This window comes from Atractosteus spatula, chromosome 25 (genome assembly GCF_055471065.1).
Source record: "Atractosteus spatula isolate fAtrSpa1 chromosome 25, fAtrSpa1.hap1, whole genome shotgun sequence".
Classification (NCBI taxonomy): domain Eukaryota; kingdom Metazoa; phylum Chordata; class Actinopteri; order Semionotiformes; family Lepisosteidae; genus Atractosteus; species Atractosteus spatula.
Window position 1 is genome coordinate 1,160,408 of NC_142730.1, and position 17,611 is coordinate 1,178,018.

The 17,611-nt window shown below is 54.3% G+C and overlaps 1 protein-coding gene and 1 long non-coding RNA gene across 2 annotated transcripts; one reads left to right on the forward strand and one right to left on the reverse strand.

Moving 5' to 3' along the window:
• Window positions 1–3,818: 3,818 nt before the first annotated feature.
• Window positions 3,819–11,085, reverse strand: LOC148814954 (maternal B9.15 protein). Its single transcript, XM_088905278.1, has 5 exons — window positions 10,987–11,085; window positions 6,713–6,894; window positions 6,183–6,320; window positions 5,185–5,506; window positions 3,819–5,014 (listed from the first exon to the last, which is right to left on the reverse strand). The coding sequence occupies exons 2-5, from the start codon at window positions 6,883–6,885 to the stop codon at window positions 4,820–4,822; spliced, it is 828 nt and encodes a 275-aa protein (XP_088761404.1). The 5' UTR covers window positions 6,886–6,894; window positions 10,987–11,085; the 3' UTR covers window positions 3,819–4,819.
• Window positions 11,086–15,122: 4,037 nt separating this feature from the next.
• On the forward strand, window positions 15,123–17,383 carry LOC148814955 (uncharacterized). The gene is made up of 2 exons (XR_016086068.1): window positions 15,123–15,825; window positions 16,780–17,383. It is a non-coding gene; the product is annotated as an uncharacterized LOC148814955 (long non-coding RNA).
• The last annotated feature ends 228 nt before the right edge of the window (window positions 17,384–17,611 follow it).

A 17,611-nucleotide genomic window follows, 5' to 3' on the forward strand; every position in this document is an offset into this window, starting at 1 on the left:
TTCCTACGAGCACCTCTCGCCGCCAGCACCCGCGCACTCGTTAACCAACTGTCCTTCCTCACGCTCTTCCTCTCCCTCCGCTCCGTCCCCGATCACCGGTGAGAATTACCCTTGGCTGCTACTCCAGGCCTGACTCCTGGCGACCCGACCTCGTGTCCTCCTGCTTCGACTTCGTCTCGCCTCTCGTCTTCATTTGGATGCTCTTGACCTGACTCTTGTGTTACCTGACCGAGCTCTTCTACCTCGACTACGACTTTTTGCCTTTTGGCTTTGGGGGTCTGGACGCCAATCACTAGCTACTACCTACAGCCTCAGCGCCGCGTCGGGTCCAACCAGGCGCTCCGAACGCCATCCCTGACACCGCCTTTATATCTCATCCCAGGACAGTCAGTGCCCTCGCAGCCTCTCCGTTCTCCACCTCCCCCGGTGCAGCTCGTCAGCTGTCAATGGGGAACCCAGGTGCAAGGGAACGAGGGCCAGGACGTGGCGGGGGCGAGAGGAGGAAAGGGGGAAGCATTTCACCGTTGCACAGCGCTGTCAGGCCCATCGGGGAGGCCCAATTCCTCCCCTCCAGCACGCTTCCTGACACTGACCAGGTGGTTCAAACAGTTGCTTTCCCCTCTTGCACAAGCAGGGGCAGCTTTATTGGGTAATTAGCGATTGCGGCCACATTGCTGCTTCTGTTTTCTTCGAAGACAGATGAGCAAGACCAGTCGAACGGACTCCTGGAAATGATACAGGCAACACGGTGATCACACGAGTCTGAGCCAGCCCTGCCTGGAGTCAGCACCTCCACTGAGGTAGTCCAACGGGGGTCCGGTTAGCAGACACAGTCGTCAGGGGGATTTCATCAGGAGAGCAGGAGACAGTCTTGTGCGGTCTCAGTCTTGATTGAGCTCGATAAGTCCTGCAGGACAGACTCACTGCAAGGGCTTCCCAGCTCAGGTCAGATTGGGCCCAGAAGCAGGCTGCTTGCCCAAGCTGAGTGCTGTCCTTGTCTTCTGATGCGCAATCCCTTCTACTCTTAACACCTTGCAGGACGAAACTAGCTGCTGCAGCTGTTCGCGGAGGTCAGCTCCGTCCTGCGTCTACAGGCCACACGGCTCCCAGCGATCGCTCCCAGGCCTTCCACAGCGTGGTTAAGCAGTAAGGTGGCCCTGCTGGATGTGTGCAATCTGTGAGCTGGGCTTCGCTGTGAAATTAAGCACCGTCATCGGCCTCCCTGCAGATGGAGTGCAGCTGTCCTGTGCAGAGAGCCTCCGCCTGCAACCTCCCGAGAACCTGCGGATCGCTAAGCTGACGAGCGCCGGCGTGAGAGGGGTCGACCCCCTTCCTGCTTCCTTCCTGGGCGCTTTATTGATTGGATGTTTTCTAATCGCAGGAATCCGATCAGGTCTGATCTGATCAGGTCGAACCCGATACCTTCTGCGGGCGTGGGCCTGCTCCCGTGTGACAGAGCGCTGGAGCCGCTCTGAGGAGCACCGGGCTGGCTCAGCCACTGCCGATGCAAAAGCTCTTCGCTTCGCAGGAAACTGCCAGGTGTGAAATGAGACCGCAGTGCCTGGGCTAACTCCAACATCCCACCCCTCGTGTGATCATGTGGCTTTAAAAATAGCCCTGTGGGAAAATCTGTTTCCCTTTGCTTGTCATTTCCTGTCAGAAGCAGAAGGTCAGCCCAGGCACGGAGCAGTACATGCTCATGTGACACAACACCGGGCACAGAAAGGAGCAGCCTCAAGCACTGCAGCATCTGGGTCTCAGGCACACAGGAGGCCAATCTTCATGAGCCGATCTGTGTCCTGTTGGTCTGGTTTTGCATGTTTCTTTTTTTGTCATGGACAAAATTCCTTGTGCCAATAATTCTATTTGCACTTCAACGGAAATTGCTGACAGTGTCTTCTTAGGAAGAGAGAGAGAGAGACAGGTGCAGCACCAGTTCGCATTCATCAAAGACTCTGTTCCTGGGTGGGGCTTCAGCATCATGAAACAGGTGAACTGTCTCTGTGAAGGTCAGCCGCAGGACCACTGTCTGGTTCAGATGGAAGATTCTTTTGCTTCTAAAGCTTTGACTGGACCAGTTGTCCTTCTGGTATAACTAGACTGGACCTGAACCACTGGACCAGATGTCGTCCCAGTGTAACAGGACTGGACCTGAACCACTGGGCCAGCTGTCCTCCTGGTCTAACAAGACTGGACCTGAACCACTGGAGAGTACAATGCAGTGCAATATCTCCTCATCATTCAGGAAATCAGAATTGCAAAATGATCCAGAAATAGCTACAACACGTGTTGTGAAAGAGTGAGGTTTTCACTCTCTGACCTTCCCTTACAAATGAGAACCTACAGATCCTGTGGCAGTATAGGAGCGAGGCTGAGGATCATGGGAGACTGTCCTCTGCAGCAGTTTATTTGCCAAAGCCTGAGAGCTGGGGCACACCCTTGGTTAAAAAGCGCCTGGCTGTCCTGCCTGCCTTTCTCAGAAAGAGGGCGGTTCCCCCTGCCTGCCATCCACCTGGCACAGCCTGCAGCAGAAGCCACTCTCCATCTCAGACAGGAGAGAGGAGAGTCCGGACAAGAGCAGGCACGGGCTGCAGCAACATCTGGAACATCTGGACTGATCCAGTCAGAAGTGCACACATGCAGAATGAACCCTGTGTGTCTCCCAGGTGGGGCCGTTATGCAGAATGACCCCTGTGTGTCTCCCAAGTGGGGCCGCTGGTGCAGAATGACCACTGTGTGTCTCCCAGGTGGGGCTGCAGGTGCAGAATGACCCCTGTGTGTCTCCCAGCTGGGGCCACTGGTGCAGAATGACCCTTCTGTGTCTCCCAGGTGGGGCCTCTGGTGCAGAATGATCCTTGTGTGTCTGCCAGGTGGGGGGTCATGCTCGTTGAGATTCCTTGAGATGAAAGACGCTATATAAATACAATTATGTTCTAACTTACGGACAAGTTCACAGTTGGAGCTTGTTTAGTCTGGTTTGTAGCATCAATTCAGCCCAAGTCTAACAGAACTTTTCACACACAGACACTCCACCAAAAAACTCATGAAACGTGTCTAAGTTTACCCAGAGGAACCCAGCAACTCTCCGTGTGACGGGCGAGTCTTGACAAACATGGCACTTGTGCCATCTTAGTCTGACCACTGAGCCAGCGTCCCAATACTCTGACCCTGGTCTGCCCATTGACATGATCCTCTCCATCGCTGTGTCCAGGTGTCTGCACCAGGTATCACTGACTCACCGGGAATATAAAATCATTTGATTCCCTCTCTCCTCCACCAGGAGTCCAGAAAACCACAGGGAGACACGGCTGAAGCAATTACTACTCTGCGCACCAGAGGCAGGCAGTTCCCAGGGGCTGGGTTTGAAGATTCCCCTAAAGGATCCTGTGGAATGGTCGCTAATGCACTTCATTTTGTATGTGTAGCTCTTTGGATGTTCCAGCTGATAAAAGTACTACATCTCAAATTGCAGAAATGGCCCTGAGAACTGCAGTAAACTGATAAGAAAAGATAAGAAAATGTCTTCCTGATTAAAGATTAATCTAAGGCAAATCAGCATGCAAATATAAACGAGCCGTAGTGTGAGCACAAGGCAGTAACACTGAGCTGAGGCCGAATCCTCCCAATGTATCTGGTCACTGTCCGGAAACGCAGGTCAGGCTCTGGAAAAAACAGCTCTGTGGAGCAGGGGGCCCGGACCCCCAGGTCTGTGGAGCAGGGGGCCCGGACCCCCAGCTGGGACAGAGGACACCGCACAGGCTGTGTGGACCATCACAATCACCACATTACACAGAGGAAGTCTGTGGTTTAAACTTTATTTTATTCGTTGTAAAATCATTGTTTTAGAAAATACCATAAAAAGTACATATTCACAAAAAACAAATAACGTTCGCTTACAAAAAATAAACATAGCATTTAAAAAACACAACTTCATTCATTTTTAAGGTACAGCTTTTTTCTTTTTTTTTACAGAATAGCACAGCCAGCCAGTCTGTCTTATTATTATTATTTCAGTTATTACAATAAAACAGAGTTATCAAAAAAATGTACATCAAAAACAAAATTAAGAGAAGAAATAAATAGAAAATAATCCAGTATAAAACAGTAATAAAATGATAGGTTAATCAAAAACAATCAGAAATGTTAATTCTACGTGCAGGACATTTAAATATCATGGTGACATTCAAGCTTCCCTGATCGAGTGCAAACAGCCGATTTCTTCTTTTCTACAGAGCAAAATTCTCTAAAAGCATAAAACAGAAAAGACGGCAGCATTAGCACCACCTCGCGGCTGTGCCGTGAATGGCAAGGCAGCATTGCGGTCTGCGCGCACCGGAAGTGACGCTCTTCACAAACCAGTTCCGGTCTAGGCTGGGCGCTTCGGTTCGTGCGGGCGAGAAGATTAAAACCGAAAGCATGGAGCGTGCTGGGAGGCGGAGGACGAGGTGGTTCCCCCCCCCCCCTTTCCATTTGCACGCGATCCAACGGCGCAATAATAAAAATATAAAAGTTGTATTTCTTTAAAAAGAAAACTGGCGGTACACGGAGCGCTTGAACGGCCGCTCAGGAGGTAGTAGTGTTTTGCAGAACCCGGACAGGTGAAGGCGATTGCTCCAGCCGCGAGAAGAGATTTTTTTAAATTAAAATAGTGTAGGATTAAACAGCCTGGCGCAGGGGGAGTGTTTCCAGTTGCTCAGTGGTGGCTCCTGCGCGAGAGACACACAGAGGATAAGCCGGAGGAGGAATTTGGGGTTCTGAGAAGACACTCCAGCTCCGCAGGTCTCCCTGCCTGTCCGTGCTGGGGGACCCTGCCCGGGGGCTATCCCTTGGCTGCGCCCCAGGGCTGGAGGGACGCCTGGGGGAGGATGAACTGAGGTTGGGGTGTCTGCTTGGTCAGGACGTAGTACCCCAGGACAGGGGCCGGGTAGACAGGGGTGAGGAACATGGCCGCCCTCCTCTTCTTGAGCTGGGGCCACACAGGGGCCGGCTGGTAGAAGTACTGGAGCTGGGGGGCCTGCAGCACAGAGAGAGAGAGAGGTGTATACGTCAGGCCCTGCACCCAGAATCCTTTGCTTCAAACCGGGGGCTGACGGTCACCCCCCAGCTCCCCCCAGAACAGTGGGCAGCCAGGGAGAGAGAATTCCCCAGGGAAAATGATGTCACAGGATGGGGGTCCATGCTTACCTGGGTTCTGGGGTGCTTGTGCAGCTCCCTGGGGCGGGGCACCATGACAATGCCCCCCTGATCCCTCTTCTCTGCTCCTGGCTCTCTATCGCTCTCTCTCTTCCTCCCTTCCTCCTCCTCCTCCTCGCTCTCACTGAAGGTCTCGGAGCTGCAGTCCGAGGAGCTGGCAGAGTGGTAGTCCGAGGTGTCCTGAGCACCGGATTCTGAGCCAGGCTCCGGGACAGGGGGCGCCTCCTCCTCCTCCTCGTGCCCCGGGACGGGGGGCACCTCCTCCTCCTCACAGAAGCTGGCCACGGTGAAGGGGTGGCAGCGCTCTCTCGACCTGGGGATGGGAGAAAAAAAAACAACGAATGAGTCCAATCGATCGGCCCGCCGTCAGTCCAGGCGCATTAGTTCCAGGTGTTTGACGTGTCCGAGAACAGAGAGGGTCTTGGACAGGGGAGACAAGCCTGGACAAGGTCAAAGGTCATGGGCAGTCAGAGATGGGGAGAGACAGAGGGGAGCCTGTTTTTAAAAAAACTTCTGGGCATATGGTGCACAACTACAATCCCACAATCCTCAAGGCAGAGAGACACCACCAGGCACAAACAGGAGGAGGCCCAAACATGGGCAGTGCTGCGCTTTGCATGGATTGAGGGTGCAGGCCCGGCTCCCCGCTCCAGGGCGACGTGGAGGAAGTTCTGTTTCCTGCGCGAGCACCTCGCTGCAGCCCTCGTGCAGACTGGCGGTGAGTCAGACCGACGCACACAGGAAGTCAAGACAAGGGCGAAAGTGAGGCTTCACACCGGAAGCCCAGCACTGAGTGGCAGATTCTTCTGGCTCAGCCCGTGAGCAGCTGTCCGCAGACAGACCACCCTCTTCCACAGCCAGATCCTCCTTCACACAGGGGGTGGGAGTGTGGAACAAGCTCTCTGGCTTCTTTCAAGACACAGGTGGAGCAGGTGCGGGTGTCAGTCAGCGACACTGACGGGCCCCTCGCTGGCGACCCTCGGACTCACCTGGCGCAGACCTCGAAGGGGTCGATCCAGAGGGTGATCTCGGGGGGCAGGCCCAGCTCGGACAGCTGCAGCCCGCTGGCCCGGCAGGCGAGGCTCAGGGCTTCGTCGCAGGGCGCCAGGGCGTTGATGCGGATACACCTGGACAGACGGACAGACGAGCGGGTCAGACAGGAGGACACGACCCCAGCGGACCCCGGCCAGTCCGGCTCGGAGATCTCCCACCTGCTGGCTGTGTTCTGCGGACCCCACTACCCCTGCGTGCTCGAGGGCCGGGGCAGAAAACAGGACGCGCCATTGTTACCAGCTACCGTGACCTTTAGATCAGGCCATAACTCAAGGCTAAACGGGCTGAGAGAAGCTTCCTGCTTTAATGAAAGGTTAAATAAACACCTTTGGAATAATAATAATGTCATAATAAAAACACCGATTTGACCTTTGCATGAGAAAAGGAGGAAGTGAACTGGCAGCTGCTGCCGGGAGCAGATGCAGAACGTTAGATACGCGCGCTCTGCTCGGCTGCGATTGGCTACCTGAAGGCCTGCCCCCGGCTGGGATTGGCCGGGTACCAGTGCTGGGAGAACCTCTCGGACAGGATGCCGCGCAGCTCGTCCGCGAACCGGCGGGCCCGGCTCTGTTCCACGCCCCCCCGCTCCTGGACCAGCCGGAGCAGGAAGTCCACAGCCGCGTTCACCTCCCTCTTCATCGCCTCCTGCTGGAGGAGAAAGAGACGGGTTAAACTCTCGCTCTGGGGCTTGTACCACTGTACCCGTTCATCACGGCCTCCTCCTGCAAAACACAGGTGGGGCACAAAAAAACATCAAAAAGCTGAAGGTTTCTTTAACTTCTAAAGCTCTTGGGAATGTGAAGAGAGTCCAGGGCACTTCTCTGTTCAAGACTATAGAGGCTTTATCACCTTATGCATGTTGCTCCAGTTTGAATATATTCCAGCCAGTCAGATCTCAATTACATTTAGTGTTGACAGTTACTGTCTTTATGAGCCCAGATTCACAGTGACCTTTAACCCCTGACTGAAGACACTAGAGCCCCTGAAGGACTGGGGCTCTCAGGGGCTGAAGTGAGCCAGTTACAGTCTACATGAGCCCAGACTGTTTCTATCTCCAGAATCGCGGGACATTTCCTGCTCTTGCGCGAGTGACTTTGCAGTTTCTGGTGAAATAAACCCCCACAGAGGGCAGTGGATGCAGGAAATGTGTAAGAAGACGCCTCTGCCGAACACAAGTTGGAGATGAACAGATAATCGAAAAAAAAATTCCGCCAAACTTCTCTTCACCATGAAACCCCCTCCAGCCAGTGCACTGAGGCCGTTTTCTTACTGCCCGCGATTGTCCCTGTACGCATTCGTCCATAGTCAGGAAATATTCCATCACCATCAGGATACTGGAGACTCTCCGGGAATCACAGAGTATACACCTCAGAGAGGCCGATCAACCCCGCCAGGACATCTGTTCAAGGACCCCAGAGGACAGGAAGAAACACGCAAGCTCCCCAGACAGGCACCTCCATCTAGAGTCGAACCCGTGACCCTGGAGCTGTGAGCCAGCAGAGCTGAGCACTAAGCTGCCCTGTGCGCAGAGAAGCAGCATTTAATGTCCACATCAGCCGAGCACAAACGCCCCCAAGTATAAACCAGCCCAAGAGTGAATGGAAGCCCAGTGAGAGAACTGTAAGTAATGGGGACGTACACGTGGGACTGAGGCAGCAGGAGTAGGCTTCCGTTCATGCAGAATCCCCGTCTGTAGGACTTACAGCATTTCAAGGAGTTGCACAATCTCTTCCGGTCAAGGTTATGCCCCACGACGTCACTCAAGCTGCGATAGTGTGACGCAGCGAGAGCACGGAGCGTGCCAGGAAAGAGGGTTACAACAGATACACCAGCCACTCGCATAGTACCGCTGCTTTCATCACCACCCATAACAATAACAGGATAAAATCCCATCCGCAACTTCCCAGCACATAAGACCAAACAAAGGGGTCATTCTGCTCTTCTAGCCTGCTGAAGTGTCACAAGTTCAGCGATCAGGATCACATCCAGCGGTTTCTAGACGGAAACCAGGCTGTCAGCTTTAACAACATGGATGGGCAAGCCTGTTCCACACTCCCACCACCCTTTGTGTACAGTATCGCCTCCTGTCCCGACTGGAGGATCTCATCCAGCTGTTTCTAGAAAGAAACCAGGCTATCAGCTTTTAACAACATGACAGGGCAGCTTGTTCCACACTCCCACCACTCTTTGTGTGCAGTGCATAGCTGGAGGATCTCCTCCAGCTGTTTGCAGAAGAAAACCTGGGTATTGGGCTCGGTTTCTCATTCTTAAACGCACGTCCTTGTAATTTACGCTCATTTCCCCCCCCCAAAACTGCATTTCCCTGCTCATCCTGCAGAAATCTGCGCTGACTTGATTAGTGTCTCTGAGGGTTTTCCGATGCCCTGTCAGGTCCCCTTGTAGTCTCTCTGTTGCTTCTGCCGGTCAGTGCAGGGCATTCCCTTGAGCCCCAGTTAGTTCCACAACCCCGATCAATGCAAACGATGAAACAAGCCTTTCACTTAGCCCTGAAATAACGATGATGACGATCTCACTCACCCACGGCTTCCATGCCTCACCCTGCCGATAGCACACTCGCACGCAAGGCCCGGCGGTTTTTGGTCTCCTAGCTCGTTAAGCTAGAAAAACACAGGAATCCTCTCCGATCCCTCTCCCTGACCTCAACCTTACTGCTTGCGGCACCCCTCGTTCCCTCATTCCCAGGCATCTGCGGGTTGCAGGATCACCCATGGAAACATGAACCACAGGACATACTTGGAAACTACAGGCAGGTGAACTTAAAACTGGGAACAGGAGGCACCTCTTTACACAAAGAGCGACGGGGGCATTGAACAAGCGGAGTGCGGCTCTGCTCCCGTGTTCAGCAGCGTGCTGCGTTTTGTTTTCAGGGTTTGTTTGGAGACTTCTGGGCCTGCGCCGCCCGCGTCACCGACAGACACGCAGAGCGAAGGCGCATCTCTCCTTCAGACACCTCGAACTTCAAAGCCCCGATTTCCAGCCCACGGCTCTGTCTCCTCACTCGCACGCATCTCGGTGTGCCCCCCCACCCCCCCGCCACCTGCACCCTTGTGATCTGCGAGACGAGAAACACACAGATACCCTCAGTGTGCGCGCCGTCGGGCTCAGCTCAGCTGTTTTCCGCTGATGACTCAATGTGTGGTCAGAGATCTTCTCGTCTGCCTCTCTTCCCCGGCTCAGCCCGACAGCACAAAAACAAGAAGCCGCTCTGCAGAGCTCAGCGCTCAAACTTTTCCCACACCATGAAGTGACAGAGACAGCAGAGACTCAAAAAGACTCAAAAAGAGACTCAGCCCAGTGAGATCAGGGTAAAGGCACAGTACAGCGCAGTCAAGCCCAGTGAGATCAGGGTAAAGGCACAGTACAGCGCAGTCAAGCCCAGTGAGATCAGGGTAAAAGCACAGTACAGCGCAGTCAAGCCCAGTGAGATGTTCAGTGAGTAGGACACTCTCCGTTTCTATTCAAGAAACAGTAAACGGATTTTCTGATGCTCTTGGATGTTTATTAAGAAAAGAAATGCTTTTGCTTCCTCTAATTATTCTATTAGTTGCATGGCTACTCTAATCATTTAACAACTAGTTGCATAATTTAATTAGTCTGAATGTCTTGTGTAAACAACTGCAAAAATACCCCCAATATGCCCAATTGAGAAAACAGATGGACTGTTTAATAAACTGCTCTGGCTGGGAGAGAAGCCTGAAGACTACAGCCCCCAGCAATGGAGTGTGAGACCTCTGGGGCAAATTATCCTGGGGTCTGAACTCCAGACAGGGCCTGACACAGACGCTCAGTTTAAACAGCTGATTTAAGGGGAGGGCTCCGATGTCACCTTTGCCTAATACAGGCAGAAATGTGTGGACTTTTCTGATCCAGGTCAAAGTGCTCGAAGAGAACCAGGAATATTTTATTGGGGGGGAATCCAACATCTCTATACACGCAAAGGAAGTAAAGACTGAATGAGGCCTTGAACCCTGGGCCACACAAACACTTCCCGGCTTTGTTTCCCCACGAGCGAGGTTTCAATGGGCTACTCTTCTTTCATCGAAGACAGACACGACAGAGACAAGGCAAGTAAAATAAGGGTATCGCCGCGACCCTGTCAGGTGAATGCTGGAAATTCACACAGAACAGCGGTCTGACTGCGCAGTATCGCCCAAAATAGCGATTTCAAAGCCCCTGCTGACCGCTCCGAGACCAAGAGGACTTGGGAGATGTTGAAGACACCGAGCTGAGCCTAAAGCTGAATTATTAATAGACGTACTGCTAACAGCAGTAGTATTAACAGCAACAGCAGCAGCAGTAGCAGAAGTTTTTGTTTTGTTATTGGTAGCGAACTGCACCAGTCGTACCAGCAGTAGGAATGTTTCGATTTCGAAACATTAATACATAATCACGCAGATTTGTGACACGAACGTCCTTTCTCTCAGCAGGCGGCGGAGTCTACAGGTACAGTATATAGTTGTACATCGAAGAGAGAATAAAAGATCTACAGAAGGTTTTCCCCACTTGAAAGCACAAACGTGCTGGTTTTCCGAACGCGTTCACGAACCCGGTCCCGAAGCGGCGACTCTCTCGGGGGACCCGGCTCCAGGACGCGGGGACGGGACCGCCGGTCGATAATCGCCTTATCAGTTGAAACAACGGCACGGCGCTCGGCGAAACTCCTTCACTGCTGTGGCTTTCTGTATCCCTGCCTCTCCCCCCGCTCTTGTCCGTACTTACCAGCAGTTGTGGGACGAGGGCAGAACTTTCTTCCTCGTGGCGGTGCGGTCTCCTCCTCGCTCGGGACGGCGGACAGGGATCTCCGGGAGCCGGCGTGACTGGCGCTGCTGTCAGGAGCGCTGATTAACACATGACTCACTTCCTACCTCCCGGGCCGTTTGAGCAACCGGGCCGGGCCCCCTGTGACGCCGCAGCCGCCCCTCTGCCCTTATATGGCCAGTACCGGTGGGTGGGGGGCTGGGGGGGTGGCCGTGAGCCTCTTTACCGTAAGTCTCCAGTACAGGCGCCTCGGGATTTCCAGTCACGCACAGCTCGTCCTGGACAGACTTGACTGAGAGCACGCAGACAAAGAGGCGGGGAGAGGCACAGGCAGAGGGCAGGCCCTAACAATACATGAACAGGTAAAGGTGTGCTCCGTGCTGAAAAGAAAAGAAAAGAGACAGTTCAGGTCTGAAGAAAGCTTTTATTCTTTTCCTTTCAGCAGGGATTAAAACTTGACCTGTTGCTGGGCAGCCTACGCATACCGACCTGAAGCTCTCCATTACTGACGGGGCAGATCCTGAGGGCAAGCAGGTGTGAAAGCCGTGAAGCCGTCCCCCCTGGCCGCAGAGACGTCAGCGTGTTAATGGCCCGCTGAGTGGGGGTCCTGCGTGCCCCCTGGGGCACCCGCGCTCGCCCGCTCGTCTGGGAACCAGTCCAAACAGGCTGGCTCACTGCCTCCTGCCCGTGGCCTTGTGCCCCCCAGCGCCCCCCAGCTCCGCGAGGGCCGTCTCCGGGGGCACGGGGCGAGGGAAACCCCTGCTGTCCACAGTCGCCCGTGACGGACACTCACTGTCCCAGTCTGCTCCAGTCTCCCCTCCACAGGGATCGGACACCCCAGGGGCACACGGGACCCCCAACACCGGACTGTTCACACGCTATCACGGTGGACCTGTCCGTCACGCCTGTGGGGCACCGAGACTCTCTCGTCCAGCCAGCAGCACAGACCAGTCCATCACAGGACACACACAGACACACTCACACACCCTGGACCCTGGACAGGACACCAGTCCCTCACAGGACACACACAGACACACTCACACACCCTGGACCCTGGACAGGACACCAGTCCATCACAGGACACACACAGACACACTCACACACCCTGGACCCTGGACAGGACACCAGTCCATCACAGGACACACACAGACACACTCACACACCCTGGACAGGACACCAGTCCATCACAGGACACACACAGACACACTCACACACCCTGGACAGGACACCAGTCCATCACAGGACACACACAGACACACTCACACACCCTGGACAGGACACCAGTCCATCACAGGACACACACAGACACACTCACACACCCTGGACCCTGGACAGGACACCAGTCCATCACAGGACACACACAGACACACTCACACACCCTGGACAGGACACCAGTCCATCACAGGACACACACAGACACACTCACACACCCTGGACCCTGGACAGGACACCAGTCCATCACAGGACACACACAGACACACTCACACACCCTGGACCCTGGACAGGACACCAGTCCATCACAGGACACACACAGACACACTCACACACCCTGGACAGGACACCAGTCCATCACAGGACACACACAGACACACTCACACACCCTGGACCCTGGACAGGACACCAGTCCATCACAGGACACACACAGACACACTCACACACCCTGGACCCTGGACACACCAGTCCATCACAGGACACACACAGACACACTCACACACCCTGGACCCTGGACAGGACACCAGTCCATCACAGGACACACACAGACACACACACACACCCTGGACCCTGGGCACACCAGTCCATCACAGGACACACACAGACACACTCACACACCCTGGACCCTGGGCACACCAGTCCATCACAGGACACACACAGACACACTCACACACCCTGGACAGGACACCAGTCCATCACAGGACACACACAGACACACTCACACACCCTGGACCCTGGACACACCAGTCCATCACAGGACACACACAGACACACTCACACACCCTGGACCCTGGGCACACCAGTCCATCACAGGACACACACAGACACACTCACACACCCTGGACCCTGGACACACCAGTCCATCACAGGACACACACAGACACACTCACACACCCTGGACCCTGGACACACCAGTCCATCACAGGACACACACAGACACACTCACACACCCTGGACCCTGGACACACCAGTCCATCACAGGACACACACAGACACACTCACACACCCTGGACCCTGGACACACCAGTCCATCACAGGACACACACAGACACACTCACACACCCTGGACCCTGGACACACCAGTCCATCACAGGACACACACAGACACACTCACACACCCTGGACCCTGGACAGGACACCAGTCCATCACAGGACACACACAGACACACTCACACACCCTGGACCCTGGGCACACCAGTCCATCACAGGACACACACAGACACACTCACACACCCTGGACCCTGGACACACCAGTCCATCACAGGACACACACAGACACACTCACACACCCTGGACCCTGGGCACACCAGTCCATCACAGGACACACACAGACACACTCACACACCCTGGACAGGACACCAGTCCATCACAGGACACACACAGACACACTCACACACCCTGGACCCTGGACACACCAGTCCCTCACAGGACACACACAGACACACTCACACACCCTGGACCCTGGGCACACCAGTCCATCACAGGACACACACAGACACACTCACACACCCTGGACCCTGGACACACCAGTCCATCACAGGACACACACAGACACACTCACACACCCTGGACAGGACACCAGTCCATCACAGGACACACACAGACACACTCACACACCCTGGACCCTGGACACACCAGTCCATCACAGGACACACACAGACACACTCACACACCCTGGACCCTGGGCACACCAGTCCATCACAGGACACACACAGACACACTCACACACCCTGGACAGGACACCAGTCCATCACAGGACACACACAGACACACACCCTGGACAGGACACCAGTCCATCACAGGACACACACAGACACACTCACACACCCTGGACCCTGGACACACCAGTCCATCACAGGACACACACAGACACACTCACACACCCTGGACCCTGGGCACACCAGTCCATCACAGGACACACACAGACACACTCACACACCCTGGACCCTGGACAGGACACCAGTCCATCACAGGACACACACAGACACACTCACACACCCTGGACCCTGGACACACCAGTCCATCATAGGACACACACAGACACACTCACACACCCTGGACCCTGGACACACCAGTCCCTCACAGGACACACACAGACACACTCACACACCCTGGACCCTGGGCACACCAGTCCATCACAGGACACACACAGACACACTCACACACCCTGGACAGGACACCAGTCCATCACAGGACACACACAGACACACTCACACACCCTGGACCCTGGACACACCAGTCCATCACAGGACACACACAGACACACTCACACACCCTGGACAGGACACCAGTCCATCACAGGACACACACAGACACACTCACACACCCTGGACAGGACACCAGTCCATCACAGGACACACACAGACACACACCCTGGACAGGACACCAGTCCATCACAGGACACACACAGACACACTCACACACCCTGGACAGGACACCAGTCCATCACAGGACACACACAGACACACTCACACACCCTGGACAGGACACCAGTCCATCACAGGACACACACAGACACACTCACACACCCTGGACACACCAGTCCATCATCAGCAGGTTCCAATCGACCAGGTCTCAGCAGTTTCACTTCAGCCACTGAAGCAGGGAGCTGGCTCCTCTCAAGACACCACTGGATGAGATCCTCCAGTGAGGACAGTAGGAGGTTCTTTACACAGAGGGTGGTGGTGGTGTGGAACAAGCTGCCCAGTTATGTCGTCAAAGCCGCCACTCTGGGTTCTCTCAAAACACAGCTGGATGTGATCTTGGAATCCAATTACTCATAAACTACTCCCGCAACCCCCTCAAAACCCAGCTGCGCTCATACTCGTCGCTGTATGGTCCGAGGCGAGAGGAGGAGGCGTGGCCAGGAGGACCTCGGCGCCTCCACAACAACTTGGAAGTTAGAGACGCGAAGAGTCCCCGACTGCAGGTCGGCTGGACCCGGTACCGACCGCCGGCCCGGCTCAGGCCTGGAGGACGCAGAGGTACTTGCTGAAGAGCGCCTTCTCCTCCGAGACCGCACAGACCGAGCGGGTTACAAGGGTAACAGGATCTCCGGTCCTGCTGGGGACGGTGGATCGGACCGGACCGGACCGGACTGAGCGCACCACACGGACCCTGTTCATCCGGGTTCGAAATAGCTGGTGGGGAGGTGTAGGCGAGACCAAAACTAACATTAAAGAAGCCTTGAGGCTTAATACTGTTGTTTCTTCTACCATTATTATTATTATTATTATTATTTAACTGCATGACGTAGCGATGAGACAGGTAGAACACCATTTGCAAAAGTGGAAGAAAACTTTATTTAAATAAAAATAAACAGACTTTCACTATCCACCTTCCCGTCGCCAGTGATGCAGTGAGACCCGCCTGTGGAAATTTCAGGGGAAACCCTGGAAGAAAATCCCCCCAAAACAAACTACTGACCGCCCGCCGGACCCCGCGTGCTCCCCCCGCCTCCCCATCGGCCGGGCCTCCGTGACGTCACATCCGGTTCTGCCGGACTGGGGCGATGCGGCTGCTCTCTGATCCGAGTCCCTGGCGTCTCGGTTCGCGCCTCGTCACGTGTGAAACGTCGCCCATAGAGACGTAAGTTACAAAATTAACAGGTTTTTCGAACTTTTATTGAACATCAAATAACACAAAAAATGTGAAAAGATATCCCAAAACGATAAATGAAGAAAATAAGTTATTTTTTACGTGCATTAGTTGTGTTTTCTGTCTTTAACGGAGTTTAAGTAAAACTCCAATTCTTCCTCAGAAGCATTAAAGGAGGCAGTATCATTAGACCATTTTGTTTTGGGAATGTGATATCTACCCAGTTCTCCTAACAGATGAATTTCAGTTGGTTTTCCACATTACATCCTGCAAAAGTACAGCAAAACTAAAAATTCCTGACATCCTGCTCGTGGGTCTGCAACTGACAGAGCTGTGTCCTGCAGGTCACTGTGCATTGAAGTGTCCCAGTGCGGACCCCCACACCCCTCTATGGGGTATTCAGGGACGCCTGCTCTCCCCCAGCCTGAAACCGGTGTGTGGGGAGGCAACATGCAGACTCCTCCGGGGCAGGGCAGTGCAGAACAGTGGTCAGGGCTCCGGGCTCTGCACCTCTGGGGTGGGAGGTTGCGGGTTCGAGTCCTCCAGGCCGCAGGCTGTGCTGCGCTGCCTCATCTCATCCAGCTGTGTCTTGAGAGAAGCCAGAGTATTGGCTTCAACCACCTGGCGGGGCAGCTTGTTCCACACTCCCACCACTCTCTGTGTAAAGAAGCACCTCCCGTCCTGAAGCCCATACCCTGGTTTTTGGGCAGAAACAGCTGGGTGAAATCCTGAATCGATGAGCTGCAAACTACTAAACAGGCCAGATGGTTGTATAAATACCAGCCCAATTCAGTTCATCTTTCAGATGCACAAGTGCAATGACATGCTTATTTGCGTGTTCAAGTTTATTGTCATTATACTCATATAGAGGTATATGGTATAACGAAATGCTATTTAGCTAGCTCTCTTTGATCTTTGTTGTTGTTGTTGGTGTTTGACTTTTAGGTCTGGGACAGTTGAAATGTTCCCTAAAACCTGCGTGACTCTGGCCTCTGGGGCCAGGAGCTCCCCACTGTGAGTCTCCCAGTGACGTGCGCGCTTTCCGTCACGACCACAAGAGGGCAGCGTCGCGGCTCTCGTCCCGTGCTCCTCCCCTCTCTCTCTCTCGCTGCGATTCTTTCCTCTTCAGTGGGCATCTGGGACAGGCGCTGTGTCAGGCCGGGAGTCCTTCCCCCCCGAGTGCAGTTGTGGGCCCGGCGGGGGCTTCTCCAGCAGACACACACAAACACAGCACCTGGCTGAGACACGTTGTCTCCTCCTGTCTCTCTCTCTCACCTTCTGCCCCTGTGGACGTGCAGAGAATCCCTCCCCCCTTGTGGAAAGGGAGTCAGTTCGCTGGGGAACATCTCAGACGAGCGGACGAGCGGACGAGCGGACTGGACACCAGCCCATCTCAGGGCACACAAACGCTCACACCAGGGCCAGCTTTCCCAGAAGCCAATTAACCTGTACAAAACAAAACGTATTATGAATATATATCAATCATGCTGAATTTGTGTTTGTATACATTGTTGTAATAAAGTTTATTTTGTTAAAAAAACACAAAAAATCCCAGTTACACCAGGAGGACAGCCGGTCCAGTGGTTCAGGTCCAGTCCTGTTACACCAGGAGGACAGCCGGTCCAGTGGTTCAGGTCCAGTCTAGTTACACCAGGGGGACAGCCGGTCCAGTGGTTCAGGTCCAGTCCTGTTACACCAGGAGGACAGCCGGTCCAGTGGTTCAGGTCCAGTCCTGTTACACCAGGGGGACAGCCGGTCCAGTGGTTCAGGTCCAGTC

Coding starts and splice junctions, on each gene's coding strand:
- LOC148814954 (XM_088905278.1), bottom strand. CDS start 6,885: ATGAAGAGGGAGGTGAACGCGGCTGTGGACTTCCTGCTCCGGCTGGTC. Junction 6,321..6,712: donor AGCCGGGGGCAGGCCTTCAG/GTAGCCAATCGC, acceptor CCGTCTGTCCAG/GTGTATCCGCATCAACGCCC. Junction 5,507..6,182: donor CCCTTCGAGGTCTGCGCCAG/GTGAGTCCGAGG, acceptor TCCCATCCCCAG/GTCGAGAGAGCGCTGCCACC.